This window comes from Bubalus kerabau, chromosome 18 (genome assembly GCF_029407905.1).
Source record: "Bubalus kerabau isolate K-KA32 ecotype Philippines breed swamp buffalo chromosome 18, PCC_UOA_SB_1v2, whole genome shotgun sequence".
NCBI lineage: Eukaryota > Metazoa > Chordata > Mammalia > Artiodactyla > Bovidae > Bubalus > Bubalus kerabau.
In genome coordinates, this window is record NC_073641.1 from 19,871,656 (window position 1) to 19,895,060 (window position 23,405).

The following is a 23,405-nucleotide window of genomic DNA, read 5'->3' on the forward strand; positions in this document are numbered from 1 at the left end:
TTTAGTTAGTGTTAGTTGCTCAGCCATGTTCTACCTTTTGTGACCCTGTGGACTGTAGCCTGCCAGGCTCCTCTGTCCATGGAATTCTCCAGGCAAGAATACTGGATGAGGCAGCCATTCCCTTCTTCAGGGGCTCTTCCCAAACCAGGGATCGAACCCAGGTCTCCCGCACTACAGGCAGATTCTTTACTGTCTGAGCCACCAGGGAAGCCCCTTTTAATATGATAAATTCATAAATCAGATCATCAAAACACATACATTAAGTAACTTTAAGTGCTAAAACTATGACAAATTAAGATTTGTCAAACTTTTAACTTGTGACCGGTCTACACAGTAAGCTACAATTGCTACAGACACATCCAGCTATACAATGAGAGTTGAACCCACATGCAATTCACTAACTCAAGGAGAGGGTATGGGGTCAGCAGGAATGAGATCAGAAGAAGGCAAACCTAATAATCCATGTCTTATAAGGAAGGGTAGTGTCCTGACTTTATCACTAATCTTCTATTAGCCAGTCAGGTTGCATACCCTTACAACTGCCTACTCTCAACTGAAAAAATAAAGGTCTTGGCATCTCAGGCAAGTGGATTAAATAGCCTCCAGAAATGTTCCTTTATATAGCCTCATGGTTACACGCAGGAGGGAACAGGAGAAGGGAAAGACCCTGGATGTTGCCTGGAAAGACATATCTAGTCTTTCCTCACCTGCAAACAGAGGTGCTTCCTAAAAACCAAAGGAAAGAAAAATTTAAGATCTGCCCTAAGAGTTACACAGGTATTAAGGCTGTAATTTAGTAGTAAGAAGACAATGTCCCCAGTACTTCAGCAAACCACTGCATCTCTCCATCAACAGGGTTACTAACAATAACCCACCAGCACCCGAAACTGCCCACCAGTAAGAGCTGTGTGCACCTCAGCAGCCTCACACAGCTTCTATTATACTAATGTTCTCTTTGAAGTATCGCCTATATCCATAGCTCCCAAGTCTCCCACTAAAATCAATGAACTGATGAAAAAGAAAACGGTACCTCTTTCAGGCCAAACTATTAATGTCACAAAATACTGTGACTGAAATTTTTTTTAAATCTCAGCAAAGAAGAAAGTCATATTTATATTTAACTCAGTATAGTAACAGCTCCAAGAAGCAAGAAGATACTATGGATCAGACATACATTACTACTATCCAGGAGGAAAAAATAAAACAGCACATCCCTGAAATCATGGAACACTTTTTAAAAGTCGGATTTTGAGTGGTGTTACACGCCAAGGAGGTCTCTGGATGGTTTCCATTATGCACCTGCAGGCAGAGAAGCTGCCCCTAGCAAAGCTTAGAAAGAAGGTGGGACACTGAAAAAAATCCCACAAGAGAAGACATCTAGCAGAGACCCACTGGGTGCTCCTGGACCACTGACTTAGCATCTCAAGTCTCAGTTTCTTCACCACAGAACGTACCAAAGTCATTCTGAGGGCTGGAGATCATGCTTATGAAGCACAGAACTGGGGGTCCAAAAGTGGAAGACAGTAAGGGCTTCAGCTACATAAAAGAGCAAATGAACAGAAGTTTCAAATTAGAAATGATTCCCAACTCAACCCTAAACAAGATAAAAAGTTCAAGTTCTGTCCAACATCACTTTAATGGAATAGAAATAACTTCATGTGGCAGATACTTGGTACTTCTTACATGTATCATTCTAGTCTGCACCTTTTGAGTTCAACTAACATGTGAGTCAAAGATTAACATCACCCCAAAAAAAAAAAAAAAAGTGAGAGAAAAGCTCAAGAGTAGGCAAGAATGCATAGAGTAACAAACAGAAAAAGATGTTGCATGCAGACCTGTCGTGTAGCCCATGGCAACCCTAAATGGGAGCTTAGTTCAAGGCTGTGCTCTGCCTACCACGATGGAACATGGCTGATTGTGCAAGAGAACTGCGAAAAAGACTGAAGACGAGAACTAACCTACACACGTGGGTGAGTCTCCTGCTCTAACTGCACGTCCTACCATCCTCTCAAAACACTTGGCTAATTTGTTTTTTTACCAGGTAACACCTAACAAGCTGAATTTCTCAATCCTTGTCATATACACCCACATACCAATACAACTGACCTTGATAAGGGAGTTTCTCAAACTCGTCTAAGGAAGTTCCTCTAACAGGAGAACCAATGAAAAAGTACCTTTAGGTAGCCTGCTGCTGCTAAGTCATGTCCGACTCTGTGCGACCCCATAGACGGCAGCCCACCAGGCTCCCCCATCCCTGGGATTCTCCCGGCAAGAACACTGGAGTGGGTTGCCATTTCCTTCTCCAATGGATGAAAGTGAAAAGTGAAAGTGAAGTCGCTCAGTTGTGTCCGACTCTTAGCGACCCCACAGACTGCAGCCTAACCAGACTCCTCTGTCCATGGGATTTTCCAGGCAAGAGTACTGGAGTGGGGTGCCACTGCCTCCCAAAAAGGCCATGAGCAACATTTTCAAACTGACATATTGGGCTTTCCTGGTGGCTCAGTGGTAAAGAATCTGCCAATGTTCGATCCCTGGTCTGGGAAGATCCCACATGCCACAGTGCAACCAAATCCATGAGTCACAACTATTTAGCCTGTGCAGGGCAAAGACTAATAGAGTTTTGCCAAGAAAATGCACTGGTCATAACAAACACCCTCTTCCAACAACACAAGAGAAGACTCTATACATGGACATCACCAGATGGTCAACACATAAATCAGATTGATTATATTCTTTGCAGCCAAAGATGGAGAAGCTCTATACAGTCAGCAAAAACAAGACCAGGAGCTGACTGTGGCTCAGACCATGAACTCCTTATTGCCAAATTCAGACTTAAATTGAAGAAAGTAGGGAAAACCACTAGACCATTCAGGTATGACCTAAATCTAATCCCTTATGATTATACAGTGGAAGTGAGAAATAGATTTAAGGGCCTAGATCTGATAGATAGAGTGCCTGATGAGCTATGGAATGAGGTTCATGACATTGTACAGGAGACAGGGATCAAGACCATTCCAATAGAAAAGAAATGCAAAAAAGCAAAATGGCTGTCTGGGAAGGCCTTACAAATAGCTGTGAAAAGAAGAGAAGCGAAAAGCAAAGGAGAAAAGGAAAGATATAAACATCTGAATGCAGAGTTCCAAAGAATAGCAAGAAGAGATAAGAAAGTCTTCTTCAGTGATCAATGCAAAGAAATAGAGGAAAACAACAGAATGGGAAAGACTAGGGATCTCTTCAAGAAAATCAGAGATACCAAAGGAACATTTCATGCAAGATGAGCTCGATAAAGGACAGAAATGGTATGGACCTAACAGAAGCAGAAGATATTAAGAAGAGATGGCAAGAATACACAGAAGAACTGTACAAAAAAGATCCTTACGACCCAGATAATCACAATGGTGTGATCACTGACCTAGAGCTAGACATCCTGGAAAGTGAAATCAAGTGGGCCTTAGAAAGCATCACTACGAAAAAAGCTAGTGGAGGAGATGGAATTCCAGTTGAACTATTTCAAATCCTGAAAGATGATGCTGTGAAAGTGCTGCACTCAATATGCCAGCAAATTTGGAAAACTCAGCAGTGGCCACAGGACTGGAAAAGGTCCGTTTTCATTCCAATCCCAAAGAAAGGCAATGCCAAAGAATGCTCAAACTACCGCACAATTGCACTCATCTCATACGCTAGTAAAGTAATGCTCAAAATTCTCCAAGCCAGGCTTCAGCAATATGTGAACCGTGAACTTCCTGATGTTCAAGCTGGTTTTAGAAAAGGCAGAGGAACCAGAGATCAAATTGCCAACATCCGCTGGATCGTAGATAAAGCAAGAGAGTTCCAGAAAAACATGTGTTTCTGCTTTATTGACTATGCCAAAGCCTTTGACTGTGTGGATCACAATCAACTGTGGAAAATTCTGAAAGACATGCAAATACCAGAACACCTGGTCTGCCTCTTGAGAAATCTGTATGCAGATCAGGAAGCAACAGTTAGAACTGGACATGGAACAACAGACTGGTTCCAAATAGGAAAAGGAGTTCGTCAAGGCTGTGTACTGTCACCCTGTTTATTTAACTTATATGCAGAGTACATCATGAGAAACGCTGGACTGGAAGAAACACAAGCTGGAATCAAGATTGCCGGGAGAAGTATCAATAACCTCAGATATGCAGATGACACCTCCCTTATGGCAGAAAGTGAAGAGGAACTCAAAAGCCTCTTGATGAAAGTGAAAGAGGAAAGTGAAAGAGTTGGCTTAAAGCTCAACATTCAGAAAACGAAGATCATGGCATCCGGTCCCACCACTTCATGGCAAATAGATGGGGAAACAGTGGAAACAGTGTCAGACTTTATTTTTCTGGGCTCCAAAATCACTACAGATGGTGACTGCAGCCATGAAGTTAAAAGACCCTTACTCCTTGGAAGAAAAGTTATGACCAACCTAGATAGCATATTCAAAAGCAGAGACATTTCTCTGCCAACAAAGGTCCGTCTAGTCAAGGCTATGGTTTTTCCTGTGGTCATGTATGGATGTGAGAGTTGGACTGTGAAGAAGGCTGAGTGCCGAAGAATTGATGCTTTTGAACTGTGGTGTTGGAGAAGACTCTTGAGAGTCCCTTGGACTGCAAGGAGATCCAACCAGTCCATTCTGAAGGAGATCAGCCCTGGGATTTCTTTGGAAGGAATGGTGCTAAAGCTGAAACTCCAGTACTTTGGCCACCTCATGCGAAAAGTTGACTCATTGGAAAAGACTCTGATGCTGGGAGGGATTGGGGGCAGGAGGAGAAGGGGACAACAGAGGATGAGATGGCTGGATGGCATCACTGACTCGATGGATGTGAGTCTGGGTGAACTCCGGGAGTTGGTGATGGACAGGGAGGCCTGGCGTGCTGCGATTCATGGGGTTGCAAAGAGTCGGACATGACTGAGCGACTGATCTGATCTGATCTAGAGCCTGGGAGTCACAACTTCTGAAGCCTGAGTGCCTAGAGCCCATGCAGACAACAAGAGAAGCCAGCACAATGAAGCCTGTGCACTGCAACGACAGAGTAGCCCCCACTTGCCACAACTAGAGAAAAGCCCACATAGCAACGAAGACCGAGCACAGCCAAAAGTAGATAAATAAATAAAAATCACAAACTGCCACATTCTTTCTGGGATAGATGTGAGACAGGCAGTGCAGAGAGCCACTGAGTAAAAGCACTGGTTTTACTTCTTTCTCAAGTATAACACCACTGCCTTCATCCATTTATTCAACAAACATTTTCTGAGTCAATTATGTGCACAAGTTTTTACCTGGACTGTGAATACAAAATTACACATATATAGACATACACACATACAATCTAACGGGGAAGACAATCAAAAAACTCACACAGAAAACCATGATTAGGGTTACAAAGAAGAGAACTCTTTGCCAGGAGCTTTCTCTAAGCCAAGCTGGCAATTAAGGTGTGAATCAGGCAAAGAACAACATTTCAAACAGAAAAAAGCACACAGGAAAAGGAAGTGAAGGGTAAGTGAGAACAGTGTGCAAAAGGCAGCTGAGGGTCCAGGCTGGACCACGCGAGTATGGTATGCCTTTGGTCCTCTGAACAAAGGGAAGCCACTGAGGTCCTGCACAGGGACAGGACAGGCGGCATCATCCTGGGGCAACACGCATCGGAGGAGCTGATCCCTGCCTGCCCAAAGTTTACAAGCTGGTCTGACACTCTTAACAAATGCATAGCGTTTACTCTTACTCATGCGTGTACACACGTAAGAGCGTATACAAGAAAAAGAAAAGCTCTGTGGTACATATTCAAAGTACACAAAGGCCATTAACAGGTCTTTCACTGGGTAGTTAGAAAAAAGTGTGGAGTAGGTAGGTCTTCCAGGGCACATCAGCACAGCCTCAAGGGCAACAATTTTTGAGATCACCCAAAAAAAAAAAAAGAATTGGAAAAAATACACAACCAAAATTTTAGTTCACAGTAATCTCTTAAAATTTCACTTGAAACTATTTTTCTCAACACTTTACTTGTAAATCTTTAAATCAGGATATTAATCAACTCTTTTCACTGATTCACGTCTCCAAAACATGGGAATGTAGATCTTATATGTACAGTCCTATGATGAGAAACTCAGAAATGCGTCTGAACCTGAGTGTCCTTTATCTTCCATCCTCTGCTTATCCATTGCAAATATTCAGGGAAGCCTAAAAACTAAATCACAAGTGATGAGGTTAATCCATAAACTGTCCATTATCCTCAGGAATAGAACTGAACAGATCTTACTCATGCCCCTCTACACTTTCGGGAGAGTAATCCTACTGTTTCAGTGAAGACAAAATTCATCAATCATTGGGGTCAAAAACAAGAGAGGCATTAAGACATTAAAGCCAAGGCATACTTTGTTGAATAACATATGTTCTGCTTAGTTGTACTAGATCAGGCAAAACGAAAATATAATAAAATATTAAGACATTAATCTGTGGATAGTGAATTTTGGTGTTTCAATGGTAACAAAAGTTTTAAAAAAATATTTCCTTTCTCTGATTACAAAATCAAGATATGATGATTGCAGATTTGGGGAAAAATACAGAAAACTTGAGGAAAATAACAATAAATAGAGAAAATCAGGGGGAAACTGAGCACAAAAATAATATATTTCCCTTCTGTGTAAATACTCAGAATTCAAGTACTTTCATATATTTCCACGTAGGTCTCTTAACAGTCTCATGACAGAGGTGACAGAGGTACAGTTATTTTCATTTTATAAGGGCTCAAGGGAATTCAGAGCCAGTATGTGATCTGCTTAAGGTTATATAGATAGTAAGACAAGACCCAGCAAAGATGATTCTAGTCTTCTGATGGGTCAGGCATCTTCTCCAGCTCACAGCAAATGATACAGCAGTAGCTAACTGCAAGTACCTAAAATGAGTAGTACCTGCAAACATCAAACACAAGTAAGAAAATGTGCAAAATAGAATTATACCATTAATACAAACATATGCTAGAGCCCTACAACATCAAATAAGAAAATTTACGTATCTTTAAGTTACTAAAAGCAGGGGAGGGGAGAATATGTATCAAACCCATGGAGATGGAAAGTCTCTTCGTTAACTGCTTCTTTTTGGTGAATGCCACCACCCTTATGGCAGAAAGTGAAGAAGAACTGAAGAGCCTCTTGATGAAAGTGAAAGTGGAGAGTGAAAAAGTTGGCTTAAAGCTCTACATTCAGAAAACGAAGATCATGGCATCCGGTCCCATCACTTAATGGCAAATAGATGGAGAAACAGTGGGAACAGTGTCAGACTTTATTTTTCTGGGCTCCAAAATCACTACAGATGGTGAATGCAGCCATGAAATTAAAAGACCTTGGAAGGAAAGTTATGACCAACCTAGACAGCATATTAAAAAGCAGAGATATTACTTTGCCAACAAAGGTCCGTCTAGTCAAGGCTATGGTTTTTCCTTTGGTCATGTATGGATGTGAGAGCTGGACTATAAAGACGGCTGAGCGCCGAAGAATTGATGCTTTTGAACTGTGGTATTGGAGAAGACTCTTGAGAGTCCCTTGGACTGCAAGGAGATCCAACCAGTTCATCCTATATGGCTAGGGTAATCATGTATGTTATCAGCTGAACCGGAAAATGTGTAAAAGAGGTCACTGTTCCTGATTATGCTAGCAAAAGAGGCACAAGAATGACTGGGCAAATGGGAACATGTGGTCTCTCACTATCTAGATCCCCCTTTCACAAGCCAAGCACTGGGAATTCACCCTTACTGCTCTGAAAACTGCCTGGTGTGTCCCATCTTATGCAATATTGAATCTTAAGGAAATTCTATGTCAAGAGAAAGTCATCAGCATTTTGTAGACTAGTTTAATAAACACTCCTACTAATTAGTGAATGTCGTTTTACAATGTGTAAGATCTTGTGGGATGTTTTGAAGTTGTATGTGCTTTACAAGTCATCTGAAAAAAGTTTTAAGAAACCAGTTAAATTTACTTTTGCCAACTTCTTTAAAAAGTGAGACATCAAATAAAAGGAAAAAGCAATCTCTTAATCATTCTAAGTTATTTTCTTTGGTAACCCAAAAGTACTGCTCTACACAGGAATGCCCAAATCATCTTCTGTTTGGAAGCTGGAATCATCTAATAAATAAGCTGCTTTCAGAATAGGTTTTTGGCTGATGCTGTTAAGTTAACAAGCTGGGAGAAAAAAATCCCCTCAAATTAGAAAAGGAAGAAAGAAACCTTACATGGTCTTTGTAGAAATGTACTGATGATAATACATCAAGTTTTTAAAACCAACTTTCCTATCTTATGGTCCTATTTCTATTCAAAATACCTCCTAAAAGACTAATAACTCTGATTCAGAAAGTCAAACAAAAACTGGAGCTTGGAAATATTTCTTTAAGAGAATTTCATACAGGTACACACAAAATACTGGCATATAATCTAAGCTTACCACTCATTCAAGGGACATTTCAATGTCTACTATACACACAGCACTGGCACTATTAATAGTTGGCTGTCCTGATTTAAAATTTGCCAGTGTTTTTTCCACTCAAGCAGATTTATCTTTCAAAGGGGACTTTGTATTTAAATACTCTATAATTCTCACCCCAAAAAACATGACTAGAAATATATATTAAACAATAGCAAACTCAAAATGCTCCTGTAACAATATATGGCAGAGTACTTTTACATTTGTTAGCACTTCATGTTCTTTTAAAAACCTAACTAGTACCCCCCTCTATAAAAGATGCTTAGAGATCTATAATTCTACACACAGTAATTTCTCATAAGAAACTATCCCTCATTTTTCCCAACTTTTACATTAGAGCTGAGTCCCACAGCTGTATTCTCAAGTTTGGAAAAGATCATGAATCAGACAAGCCAGTGTCAGTCTCCAAAATAACCCCTTTGATTTACTATTGCACCTTTTTTTAAAATAGTACAACAGTTCTGGATTTCCTGGGTAAGGCTTATTAAAGTCAAGACATAGAATCTTGAAAGTTAAGTCACAGAATTTTCTAGGTTTACTAATAAATAAGACTTCTTGAAAGAGCCGGATTCAAAGCTCAATTCTAAATGATAAAAGGCAAATCAAAAATAAAGAGAAAACGAGGTACTCCACAACTGTAAAGAGAAGAACCTCAACTCAAGGAGTAAATTTTAAAAAATAACCTTTTAGCCAATCCATCCATAAAACCACCATAAGACAGCCATTATACACTGCACATATTACATTCTGAATAAAGTTTTTAACAGGAAGAATATGGGAGGGAGGGGGGAGAATTAAGTAAAAAATACATTTTTTATAACATTACATAAGCAGACCAGTGCTTATTCCAGAAACCAGGGGAGGAAAGGGACCCTCTGTATTTGAACATGGCTTCTTGAATTTTTCGTGCCTCTCTGGCCTTAACCCATCGCCACATAAATCATCTTTATCACCACTCCTTCCCAAAACCCCAACACGCACCCACGCACACAAACAGGCATGCACACACAACATTTACACAAAGAATTTTTAAAAATACAAACCATATTCTTTTATTCAAAAAATAAAATTCATACAAGAGTACAAAAACTCTGATGTCTCAAGACTTATCAAAATCAAAAGACAAAACCACTGCTAAGCTATGCTGTGGTGGTCTTTGGTTGCTTAGTTGTATCTGACTCTTTGTGACTCCATGTACTGTAGCCCTTTGGGCTCCTCTGTCCATGGGATTTCCAAGGCAAAAATACTGAAATCTGCCGCCATCTCCTTCTCCAGGGGATCTTTCCAAGTCAGGCATCAAACCGGGGTCTCCTGCACTACAGGAGGTCTCCTGCATTGCAGGTGGATTCTTTACTGACAGAGCCCCCATAATGCAAATTCAGACCTAATACATCACACTGAATTTTGAATAAATTCAGTCACTGGGTCTTATATCACCAATTTCCTTCTAACACATCTAAAATCATAAACTTTGAAAACAAACTAAGGAAAATAGATGAGCATGAGATGTGGATGAAACTTAAATTACTGCTGAAATAGAGTTTTTAAAGTCAATTTTAAAATAAAAATTTTCCACAAATTGTTAAAGTTTCAAAAAAAATTTTTCCCCACTGCAATAGCTCTCATTGAAAGCAAAAATGCAATACTATCCAATACTTTGGAATTTCCTGCTGTTTAATCAAACAGCTTAGACAAAATGCCTTTTTAATAAATTGCTAAGAGAGATCCACAAAAACTGCAAAGAAACTGCTCTGACAAGTTCCAATAAAGAACATCATTTACGCACTCTGCTTGTAAGACTTTAAACGGCACTAGTCAAACTACCATCTGGGCTTTGGTTTTAATCAAGCTTGTTAGTTAAACTGGAGCTGACATCATTTACATGACTCACCTAAATAAAATCTAAATTACATTAAGGATCTATAAGATAATCACTTACCTACAACCATTCAGTAGATTACAGTGTTCTAAGCATTGTATTAAATTATAAATATGTACATATAAATGTGTGCATATATATAAGCACGCACACACACCCCTATCTTTAGACACATACACAGATGGATCAATGGGTCTATCGCCAATCCACTTTTGGAAAATACACCTACCATAACCTCTTACTGTAGAAAGACATCATGCGGCATAACTACTACACTATGATACAGTTTAATGTACTCGGTACTGTATCCCCAAGACATTCTGATTATATCCCCTAATGAAATTTTTTTTCACTCAAAGTAGCAAGTCATCTTCTACTAAATCTCTCGCCTTAAGCTTTATTTCAAAACAGTGAATTCAGCAAAATTCATCCAATAAAGTACCTTAAAGACAAAGCGAAGAAAATATCCATTTGATTCTATTTCTAGCTATTTTGGTCAATTATTTTGTTACCTTAAGAAGGGCATCAGATCAATGCACTAAATGTTATCCTGCCATCCAACAAATCTAAGTACATTATACCAGGAGTCACTGAATGAGTGAGTAATCATCACCCTATTTGTACTCATATTCAGTGCAGTCCACAGTACACTGAAAATCAGCCCTAACATAACCTCAGGTTTTCTATGTACCACTAGGGAAAGAATATACTCTTCTTCCTACCCAAGTCCCCTCCAAAGATACAGGTTCACACTGTGGTATTCTTTGCACTTCTTTCCAAAATTATACAAGAACAAATACAACGTATTTTTCATTTTGAGTACAACTGATAATCAAATAAATTTTAAATCCACATTAACATACAAAAGTTAAGACTCACTTTGCAAATATAATCCACATGATACTGGCTCTAGGGTATATAGAATCTAGACCCAGATACTGGTATTTCAATCAAAACCCACCTACACTTCCTACTAGAATAAATAGTAAGCTTTTTTATTTGCTACACATGTTCTTACAGCATTAACCAAACCTAAACACACACAACTGTGTCAGCAGAGAACACTGACAACTGTAGAAAAAAACAGTGCACGTGGTTTTTTTTTTAAGTGTCTGATGACATCTATAATTATATAAACCAATTGAGACTCCACAACTTCAACAGGAATGGCAAATTTAAAGATGCCCAAGGCATTTTAAATTAGGCAAATTTCATACCTCTTGGTGACACCACAAAACCATAATTATTGGACAAGACAGAAGTCTGACCTGATAAGGCAATTCTTAAATCTTTCTCCTATCTAAAGTAATTATCATAGTATTATCAACTACTATCCAAAATCAATCTTAAAAAACAAGCATGTCCCATTTCAAAAAAGTAGAGGTAAGTAGAATATCATAGCACAGGACAGATACAAAAATTGGTTCAGTTTGATAACTGAAAAGCTAAGTTTCTGAGGTTTGTTAAGCAGTCCCACAATCTGCTGGCCCTATGCCACCATGGCCCAGTGCCAGCCTGATGTAGGGTCAAGCTAAAAATAGCAGCCAAGCAGCTGGAACACATAGGTCTTTGTGACCTCAACTTTTATTTCCCTAAATCAAGGGAGGTTGAAGGGGAGAGGACAACGGCTGGCAAAGGAAGGAATGGAATACACTCTCTTGGTTGGTATGTCCCACCTCTTTGGATTTCTTGTCTTTTGCCCTACCACGCTCTCCTATTCCTCACTCCCCGACTCCATTTCCCATGCCCAGCAAATGAAGAGAACGAGGATGGGCAACAGGTAAGGAGGGAAACAAAGAAAGAAACTGGAACTCTGAGGCAGGCTGAGTGCAGAGGTTCCCCCATCTTCTACCCTCAAGTCTCACCTCATCATCACAAAGCAGCCATTGGTCATTTCAGTCCTCAGCTTTTTACCATGGTCCAGAGAAAAGATAAGACAAAAACTACACAGGTGATAATCATGGGAAAGAAGGAAGAAAGAATGAGAATATGGTATCCACAGTTCAAAATCCTAAATGTTAAAGGAAGCTTGAAGAATGCTTTAAAAAAAAAAACAAAGTCTAGGACTTCTCTCGAAGTCTGGTGGTTGGGACTCAGCAATTTCACTGCTGAGGGCCTAGGTTCAATCTCGCTGCATGGTCCAAGAAATAAAAAATTTAAATTAAAAAATAAAGCCATAAAGAAATAAGGTAAACTTATTTAAAAAAAAAAAAAGTCCTCTCACATACATCTGACTACAAACTTATGATATTTGCATTTTAGGTATTTATTTTATTTAGAAAAACCATGACCATCTTCTTTGTAGAAATAAGTTAATAAGAAGCTGTAGCAGGAACAAAGGCTCAACATAACCAGTCTACAGCACTGCCTTCAACTTCTGCTAGCCTTTACCAATCAATATCGACACTAGAAGAGGCTTTGCCCTTTACACTGATATAATAAAATACCTATACTTCATTTATAAAAATGCTAATCACAGTCAGCAAATATTTAACAGCTATAAGGTGGCACATATAGCATTCTAAATTGTATTAATGTAATTAAAAGAACTTATATCTTGCTTCTGTGGATTCATTCAACGTACTATCTTCTTACGCACAGTTTCTGTATAATACCTTCTAACATTAGAGATTTGACATCAATTAACAATGAAAAATGCTTTAACAGACAGATTGTTAAATACGGTAGGACCAGGTAGTGAGTCACTTGAATTTTAAGGACATTAATTCACTAAAGGAGCTTCCAATTTATCTGATCAGCTTTTTCAGTTAGTAAGAGTTTAAATGTACTGACAGGTTATCCTGCATCCTTCCAATTAACATCCTTTCAATTTTCAAAGAAAATTAAATCTTTTTATTAGCACAAGAAACAGTATAAGTTTTAGTCGTAACATTCAAAAAGTTATAAAAGATACATATATGTGTGGCATATATATTGCAATTAGATCTAACATGGAAGATATTCCTTTTTCAAAAGTTAGAGAAGTGTCTGGTGAGTGATAGTCAAAACCACCCCACACAACCATCTTCCAAAGCTGAAATTAACTCACAAAAGGCCTTTTTAAAATGCAGTTTTTCAAATCTTAAAATCACATTTTAAAAATACATGTTAAAAATCAATTTAAAATTCTGGCTACTGTGAAAAATCACTCTAGAAAGTAGCGAGAGATTATTATAAACATAAAGATGAACTTTCTAGAATAGTTAATGATGACACACCATGAGTGAAATTACTCAGAGAGTAAGAGTACCAGCCAGAGAGGCTGTGTCTGGCTCCATAATTTACCAGCCTGTGTGACCTTGGGCAAAAGTCACGTGCACTTTTTTCCTGTGCTTCAGTTTTCTCATCTGTAAAATGAGGATAATAAAAGCACCTAACTCCACAGGGCTGTTAAGAAATATAATGTACTTGGAGCAGTAACTGGCACATGGTTAAGTGTGCTGAAAGTGACTGCTATTATTATTATTATTATTATTATTACTATTAGTAAATGTTACAGGAATATTCAGAGGCTCAACATAAACTATGTGCAGTTAAATAAAGAAAAGCCCCAAATCACACAAGGTCTTTAAAAGAGATGTTGATAAAGTTTTGAGGCCACATCAATTACATGAAAGAAGTGCATCTACGGGTGATGGATACAGTGCTGTTTACTGATGCTGAGGGCGGGGTGCCACTGACAGAGACACTGAAAAATGCACAAAAACAGGCCAAACACAAAGTCTGTTTTCATAAGCATATTAAATTCAGAGCAAACAAATTTCCTACAAGGTACTGACTTCTATTATTCTGTGTATTTTCAACTCTCAGTAAATTCTGTATTACAAGGAGGTATGCATACAATGATGTAGATTCACACCAACTGTAATAGAGTTTCATACAGTCAGCAATCATAACAACCAACTTTTTCTGAACTTTAATCTCATCACAGAACATCTCTACAATGTCCAGGTGTCTACAAATGTTTTACACTAGCATGCACTAGAACGCTAGAATCACTGCTTAATTGAAGCCATCAGAATCTGGTCTGAAACTAAAATGCTATCTAGAAAAAAAATACTTTTATAACACTAGATGAAATGTTAACCAAATAATCTAACATCTAAGACAATTTACATTCAAGATATGCTTGTCCTGATTTTGGAGATTTTCTGAAATTTACCAAATGTTCCCAGCAAATTGAGGCAATCTGTGAGTAGAAAAACAGAGACTCCACGTTTAACTTTGCAATTTACTATACCTATCAGGACAAATTACTCAACGTGTCTGTGCCGTGGTTTTCTCATCAGCAAAGCAGAAGAGGCTGGAACTGATCTTTACAAATCTCCAAAGCTCTGCTGCTGCTGCTGCTGCTGCTAAGTCACTTCAGTCGTGTTCGACTCTGTGCAACCCCATAGACGGCAGCCCACCAGGCTCCCCCGTCCCTGGGATTCTCCAGGCAAGAACACTGCAGTGGGCTGCCATTTCCTTCTCCCCTCCAGAGCTCTACAGGCATATAATAACTATCGCACAACAGTTTTGTATAAAAACAACATCTCACCTGTTCGTATATTTAAGAAGAAACAGAAGAATGCAGCTGTACGCAGGGATCACTGAAATATGCTTAGGGTAACGATACTCAAATGACACCTACTTTCATTTGTCTTTTCGCTCACTTGGGAACATCAAATTAGCTATAAACACATAAATATATTTATTTATTGCAAAGAGTCAGACACGACTTAGCTGAACAATAACAAAATAAATACTTGTAACATATGCTGACAGAAAACTAGTTAGCATACCTAGCAAAATTCAGTTAGCATACCCTTAGCAACAGAGTTCACTTACTATCAGCTGAAAGTCAACATTTAAGTTCAAAATGAAAAGCAGATTTTGCACTGCATTCTCTCCAAAGCTTGTTTTGGCCACCTTTTCTAGATCAAAAAAATTAAGGAAGCATCCTATTTTTAAAGAACTGAAAACTATGTACAAAGCATATTCTCAGCAGAACACCCGGCACTGAAAGCAGAAAGTGTAAAGATACTCGATCTTTCCAAACAAATCTAACTAATACACTTTATTTTTGAGACTCTGACTAGGATTGAGAAACAAGAGCCTCTTCTTATGGGACTAAACTATGTAACATATTTCTCCAAATTATCATTCGATACTGATTTCTCGGCAGGAGATGAGTCTTTCCACTCACTTAAAGGAAGAAACGGCTCATGTTTTCTAGTTTACAGTAATGTTCAAATATTTATATATCAAAAATTAATAAACCGAGAAAATTAAATTAGGTTTTTGTTGGGAAAAATCACCATTCTTCAAACTATGTGATAGTAATTTGAAAGGTGACTAAAAATGGTTTTATGGGCTCTATTTAATTTACTACCATTTAAAAAATAGTTTCCTATAATCTGCTTTGTTCATAGAAGTTTATACTTACCTATAATCTGACTTCTTTTGTAGGATATTTGTTCTCTTAAATATATAACAGTTGAAGGTCAACAGCAGATCAAGTTTAATGATTGCCCCTATAAAAATTTCTAACACAACATGGGTTTGTTTTATCATACACATAGGTAAGTTTCTTAAAATAAAGGTACCAAATTCACTTTCCATCACTGAAGAAAACTGATTTTCTAACACAAAAATATAAAACACATCAGCATTTGGAATTAGTACAGACCCATTCGTATAATTTCTAAAAGGGACAACTTTCTTTAAAAAAAGCATCATTCCCTCACTGCCATCCTGTTCACTAAAGATATTACTAGTTGAAATCATGCATTCTTAAGTAAACTCTTAATATGATTTTGAGTAGAGAAGACATGCTAGCTTCTTATTTTTCCAGATGAAACATTTAAAGTTTGAATTGATAGTTATTGACTACCCATTGTGAAAAGAAGCCCATGATAAAGGAAAACGGATAAACATCTTAACAACTGGCCAGGACATACTTAAAGACAATACTGACTTCGACTGCTCAAAAAATCCTGATGTTTTTAAAAGGAAAGGTATTCCAAGTTTCGCATCTGAAGAAAGGATGAAACTCAATGCACAGTTGAAATAAAATAAGAGAGATGGTCTATTCCTCAATTCCAGGGTGTACTCAGAATGGGGAGAGGGGAGATGGCAAGAAATTAAAGACTGCAGCAAGAGTAGAAGTATTTACTTAACTCAAATCTGCAGTTCCCACCTTCCAGTACTGTTGAAATTTTCTGGCTATGAAAAGTACTCTGTCTCCCGAATGAACACTTCAGATTTCTTCATTGGACCAGTACTAACCATCAGAGAACTAAGTATTACAAAAATGTAAAGTTTCTTCACTTAAAATTGAAAACTGAAACTCCCTCAGACCAATGCTGAGCACATGAGATGCTCAAATACTTTCGAAAAATCAATTATAAGCAAATGAAACAACTCAGAGAGGAAGACAATAAAAGAAAAATACATATATGCATTAGTTTCAAAATTTCTTCTTTTGTGTAATTCTTCATTAACCAAAAGACTTAACAAGTATAGGCTCTGATTCATGGCTCTGATTCAAATTTGTTCTATATCATTACTTTAAACTTGGGAATACATTCAATAAGCTATACCATCATCAATAAACAAAACACCTATCTCTAAAAGTGCATTCAAAATCGCATCTTTATACAATAATCTCTGGTCTGTAAAGAAAATCAAAATACTCAAAGGCCAACTAATTAGCCTCAAGTAAGTCAGCTGATTAAAATTTTAACCATCCTAAATCTAGTATCTAATACTGATCCCCTTTTACTGCCTTGCTACTCCCTAAATCATGAAATTTAAATAACAAATCTGAAAAGACCATGAGAATGCTTACCAGTGTTAACATAACTTTTCTCCCAAAAGTAACCACCAAAAAAAAAAAAAAAAAACTCCTTTTAAAACTCAGCTCCTTCCTTCTACAAAAGACTAGTTTCTAGTTTTGTTTAGACATTCCTTGCTTTTAAATGATTGTTCAGTCACAAATAAGGAAATGGTGTTTCAAAACAAAAAAAGAAAACTAAGTATACACAAGGTCTTCAGAAAGGAGACACACACACAAACACATACTCCCAAACAAAAAATATGCATTCATTAAAAACACAAGGATAAATTTTCTAAGATTTATTACAAAAATATATTCTTCTAATTTTAAGAAAAATCCAATCATAAGTTAATACAATGAAAAGTAAAATTCTTCCCAAAACTGTGCCCCCTTCTCCAAAGATAATCACTATTCAATGGTTGCTTGTGTAGCCTTTCCAGACATCTTTATAACACCAATATGCGAGCCTGTCTTTGCTTTCAACAGATACTGCAGCATACTATATGAACAGTTGATCTGCTTTCAAAAGAAATATGGTGGTCACCCTTACATGTCAGCATATAAAAATTTACTTTGTTTTTTCATGGTTGCATAGTATTCCAGTGAGTACTTCTTAATCAGTTCCCCTCTGATAGAAATTTAGATTGAGTTCAGCTTTTCAGTTACAAACCATACTGCAAGGAGCATCACCCACCGAACTGAACATCTCTGCGCGCTGATATCAATAAATCTATAGAATAAATTCCTAGAAATGACACAAAAAGACTGCACCCAGCATCCGGGGAGGCAGCATCCCATTCTCCCAACTCCTCACTCAATTCTGGGTAATATCTACCCGTGAGTCAGTGTGGTAGATGAAAACAGCTTTCCATTTTTGTCTCTTGAATTGAAGATGAATACATTTATTAATAATTTGCATTTCTTTGTGAAATGTCTATTTTTCCTACCAAGTTCTTCATCTTTTTCCCCAAATTTCAGGAATTATCTGCTAGCCTTTGGTCAAACATGTTGCAAACAACTACACCAGTTAGTTGCTTAACTTGGTCCCTCATGTTTTCAATCCTACAGAAACTTAGAGATTTTTTTAAATCAAGTAACTTGTATCTGTCTTTTCCTTTACATTTCAAGTTTCAGACCCCATTAGGGACGCTCTTTTCCACGCTTCCCTTGTAGCTCAGTCGATAAAGAATCTGCCCGCAATGCAGGAGACTTGGGTTCAATCCCTGGGTTAGGAAGATCCCCTGGAGAAGCAAATGGCAACCCACTCCAGTACCCTTGCCTGGAAAATCTCATGGCAGACGAGCCTGGTAGGCTGCAGTCCATGGAGTTGCAAAGAGTCGGGCACGACTGAGCGACTAACACTTACTCACTTTTCAGGCAGAAATTTTTGTGGAAAATTCGTATGTGACCTATAAATCATTACGCAAGTACTGTCAATTATATTTACATTCAAGCACCTTCAGCATTAGCTCCCTTCCAATATATCGTTAGTTAACAATAACAAGCCAACAATGCTTTCTCTAAAACTTCCCATAATCAACTGATGAACAGCTCTGCACCGATTAAATACCACTTACAACTACTACTCAAATATTTAATTTTTTTCCTTTAAACTTCTTCTTAAAATCTAGGGGTTGAAAAATAACCAAGAAAGTATGTTTAAATACCGGGAAGTCCCAATTCTCTGCCCCTCAATTCTTAAGTAATCTTCAACATTGTAAGTGCAAAATAAAGTCCAGCAACAAGACTGTCTGTATTGTAGTTATAATTTAGTCATCTCTACAAAAGTCAATGAATACTTCCTGTACAAACAAACTTGTAATTTTGCAATACCAGAAAACTGCTTATGATGCTATCAACACATATTTTGTTCTTTTCCATTTCAGGTTATAAAGCAAAAAAGACTTCTACCTCAAATCACAAAATTATAAAATAAGCTTCATGTTAGTTCCAATTCAAACCACCACTTAGAGCTAAATTAGATGGTTAATCTAGCCACTCTCTGTTCTTCATCAAGGGGAAAAAAAAAAATCCTGGTCATAAGTTTTCTATCTCACAGTGCCAGCTGCCAGGCATTTAACAGCCTTCCATCTCTACACCGACTGGCACAACAAGTAATACAACTTGGAAATTAAGGAAATTGGCAGAACACAGAGGGGAAAAAAGAATTTTTTCCACCATTTGTACAGCACTTGTTTAGCACGCATGTAAGTGTTTCCAAAGGGGTGGTCAACTCTTCAAGCTATATGAGAAGCATCATCCTGCTTCACATCCACCACTGCCAACTCCATTCAGTGGCCTCCTTCCCCTCTGGGGACTATTCAGAAAGTTACTATTTTCTTTTACAACTCACCCAGGCCTCTTCACCAATGAAAGCAGGCAAGGCCCACGCTGTGTGTCTGTCTCCTAGAGAAGATTGCATCTTTTATTTATCGTCCCTTGGCTTTATTTTCACAGTGAATTCCTGGCTTAAATGCAATCAGCCAAGAAACCCTCCCTGTGCGCTCTCCCGTCATTCCTCATTGCTTGCAAGCAGAGTCAAGCACAGAAGGGGGAAAAAAAAAACTCAGCATTGCCAGCCAAGCCATAAAAACTCACAAACTAGTTTGTTATACTGAGATACCATGGATGTGCTTCAATCCATTTCAACCAGGCAGGAAACAAGGGGAAGAGGAGTATAACTTGAAAGAATGTTAATTAGATTTTTTTTTTAAAGGATAGATGGATAGCCTCAGAAGTTAAACCCCCTTCCAGACATAAGGAAAGGGTGTCTAACCTAGAAAAGGCAACACTGGGGACGGCCTTTAGAAATAAATGACCATGCAGAAAAATCACGTTCCCAGATTGCATTAGAATTCAAATTAACCAGACAGGATTAAAACAAATCTTAATTCTCTCTTGGGGCCCCACCCAGACCCCTACCCGACTCCCAAAGAGAAGGATAAAAGGAACTGACTACGGAAAGAGAAGATTAAATTAAAAATCAAGAGACAGTGATGCTGCCAAATCTCTCCCCATTCATTAGGAACCGCGTTCACCACCACAATTTAAATAGACAGCACTATAAGAGGGGGGTAGAAAAATACGCCCGTTTTGCAATCAGGAGAAAAATACGAGGAAAGGGGAGTTTCACTACAGCATTGTTCTTTTCCGTCTAGCTCAAACATCCCCAGCACTACAGCTGGAGGAAAAAAAAAAATCTGACCAGAAAGACACATTGGAGGGTGGGGGGTGCGGGGAGCACAGAGAAAGCTTTTAAAACTCCGTATTTGAGAAAACTCTCATGGTCTGTCAGAGAAAGAAGGGCTGTGCAGCTTTAAGTCCTTCTCTCGCCTTTGTCAAATATCTTCTACTTTACAAGCCCTGAAAAGAAATAAAGAGACTCTTTTGTTTGGTTTCTCCTTTTCGGAGGGTGACAGAAAACTGAAAGGGGCACAAATAAACCTGAAAACAAGAACAAAGTGCGGGGTCGTGCCCGACTGCCAGGCGGTCGCGCCGGGAGGGACGCGGGAGCTGACGCGAAGCCCCTCCGCCTCGCGCTCCGGCCGCCACCGGCCGCGAGCGCCCAGCCTGTCGCAGCTCGCACGGAGCCCGATCCCCGGCCCACTCCCCGGTGCAAACCCAACTCCGCCGGCGGGAGCCCCGAGTACGCCGCAGTCCCCCAGTAAGGGGTAAGAGCCAGCTGCCACGGGCCCGGCTCGCCCCCTTTGATTCGCGGGCGTCCTCGGGAGGAGAGGTCCCTCAGGAAAGGGGTCCAGCCTGACGCCCGCGCACCCCGAGACGGAGAGGCGCGGAGAGAAGGACATTTAAATCCCTGGGCGGCCGGCGGAGCTCGCCCGGGCCAGCCCAGACGCCGCAGCGACTCCCCCGCCCCCCGGAACGCCGCGGCCGCCAGCCCGTCGAAGCCCTGAGAGGAGCGGCCGCCGAGTGGCATTAAAATGTATTTCCCTCCCCTCAAATGGAGGGGGCGGGGAGGGGGAGTGCAGAGGAGAAAGACCGGCGAGTGACAGACAAGGGGAGAGACGAGGCAGAGCGCAGAACGCGGCCCGGCCGCCGGCTCGGCCCCGGCCGGCATTGTCTGTGCGGCCCGCGCCCCCTCCCCCGCCCCGCACGGCCCCACCACAGACACCCTCCGCCGGAGCCCGGCCGGCCGCCCGCGCCTTTGTCCACATTCACCCCCCAAAACGGGTCTGCAGCTCTCCAGGACGTACTCCCCGGGAGAAGGGCGGGGAATGGAGCGGGCCGGGGGCACCCGACACCCACCCGGCGGACCCCGCGGAGGGGCGCGTCCTGCTGATTCATTTCCCACTCGCGCTGGCCCGTCCGGGGAGACAGGGGGCGGGGAGGGGCGGAGAGGAAATGAGCGCTTCGCTCAGGACGACTGTCCCGGCCAGTGAGGGCATCGGGCGGGGTGCGGGCGCGCGCTGCGCTGAGGGGCTGCCCAGAGGGGAGGGGGCGGGCTCCCCCCACCCGAGGGACTGACGGATAGACAGACGACCCCGCGACTGCCCCGTGACTCACCGACTTGCAGGACGTTGTCTACGCAGCCGCTCTCCAGCAGCGCGATGCCCCGGCGGAAGGGCAGCCGTGTCTCGTCGCCGCCGTCCGCCGGCCCGGCGGCCCCCACCGACGGGGCCCCGGCCCCGGAGGCGGCGGCAGCGGCGGCGGCGGCAGCGGCGGCGGCGGCCGAGGTGGCGGCCGGCGAGGACGAGGAGCCGCCGCCGCCCGCGCCGCCCGCGCCGCCGCCCGCGCCGCCGGGGCCGCCGCTGTCGTCGCCGGGGCCGCCCGCGGCGCCGCCGCCGGTGTTGAAGGACGAGTACATGCAGATCTCCCGCTCGCTGCGGGGGAAGGACCAGTAGACGATGCGGCGCTGCACCGGCTCCGGGATGCGCTCGAAGCGCTCCTCCACGCGCTGGAACGGCCACTTCTCAGCCACCTTGCGCGCCGCGATGTCCAGCAGCGACTCGGGGCTCTGGGTCTTGCCCGGCGGCAGCAGCCCCAGCGCTGCGCCGCCTCCGCACGCCGCTGCCGCCGCGCCGCCCGCCCGCGGGCCCGGCCGACAGGCAGAGCTATAACCGCCACCCGCTCCTCCGCCGCCGCTGCTGGCCCCACCGCCGCCGCCGCCGCCGCCCGGCCGGCAGCAGAGCCGTTTCGCGGGAGGAGGCTGCTGTCCGCGCTCCGCCATGACCGCGCCGCTTCTAACCCGACAGCGGAAGTGCCGGGACCCTATAAACGGCACAAGGAAGCGCGACACGCACACGCCGCCGCGACGCCACGCTGCCATCTAGGGCCCGCCGCTCCTTGTACGGGCACAAGAGGTGGGGCCTTCGCCGTGACGTCGCGGCCGAGGCGGGGCACCGATAGGGGGACCTAGGGCCAAGGGCGGGGCCTATGCAAATCGCTGGGCTGAAACATAAATAGAGCACTCCGCGGACACGGGGGTAGCGGGGGCGGTGGGGTTGGGTGCCCGATGGGTTGTGAGAATGTCAGTCTGCTGTGACGCGGGGGGGCGGGGTTCAGGCGGGGTTCCCGGGGGAGGGGGCGGGCCGCCCGGCATGGCTTAGGGTGCATGGGTCTCTGCGCCCCCTGCCTGCTCAACTTCCCCCTCCAATTCCCTGCTTCCCTTTGATGTCCCGCAAGTGAGGACGCGCCTCGTGGGTCGCTGCGGGGAGGGAAGAGTAGATGGGAGGTGAGCACTGGAGAGGGGTCCCGGTAAGTGGGGGGCGGGACCCTGAGTCGAGGCCCCACCCCCACCCCGCCAGAGCCGCCCCGCCGGGGGAAAAGCCTCTGGGCGGAGGAGGTGCTTTCAAAACAAAGAAATGCGGCGTGGAACCCGGGGGACTGGGGTGGTGAGGAAGGCGGAGGAGGTGCGGCTGAGGCCGCCTGCTTCCCCTCCAGTCAGCCCAGAGGAACTCCCCCCACCCCCAGCCCGGGCTGCGGCGCCGGAGAAGAGGGAGGAGGCTGCGGTAGTCGGCTGTTTTCCATTTCACTTTTGCAGACCAAGGCGGAGAAGAGCACCAGTTCCGCTGCTTCTCTTGTCTGCAGCACGCTCAACCCCGAGCGAGTCTCAGTTTCCGCTCAGTCTCGGCTTCCAAGCTTGCCAAAGTGTCCGAAAACGCGCAGAGCGCTCGGAACCTGTCCCGCAGCTGTGCGACGCGCGTCTCGAGCAGGCTGCAGCCGCCCCGCCCTCGCGCGCCTTCAGCCCCGCGGGCGGGGATGCC

The 23,405-nt window shown here is 42.3% G+C and overlaps 2 protein-coding genes across 2 annotated transcripts in view; both read right to left on the reverse strand.

Annotated features, from left to right (window-relative positions):
• ZSWIM6 (zinc finger SWIM-type containing 6) overlaps nt 1-22,499 on the reverse strand; it is a 225,250-nt gene extending 202,751 nt beyond the window's left edge. The window contains exon 1 of the mRNA XM_055554821.1: nt 21,706-22,499. Within this exon, the coding sequence (XP_055410796.1) occupies nt 21,706-22,468 (763 nt within the window). The 5' untranslated portion in view covers nt 22,469-22,499. The remainder of the gene's footprint in view (nt 1-21,705) is intronic.
• LOC129633030 (uncharacterized) lies at nt 17,314-21,663 on the reverse strand. Its single transcript, XM_055554822.1, has 2 exons — nt 19,538-21,663; nt 17,314-17,700 (listed from the first exon to the last, which is right to left on the reverse strand). Exon 1 carries the CDS (start codon nt 21,257-21,259, stop codon nt 20,534-20,536), a length of 726 nt encoding a protein of 241 aa, XP_055410797.1. The 5' UTR covers nt 21,260-21,663; the 3' UTR covers nt 17,314-17,700; nt 19,538-20,533.
• Nucleotides 22,500-23,405: the final 906 nt, after the last annotated feature.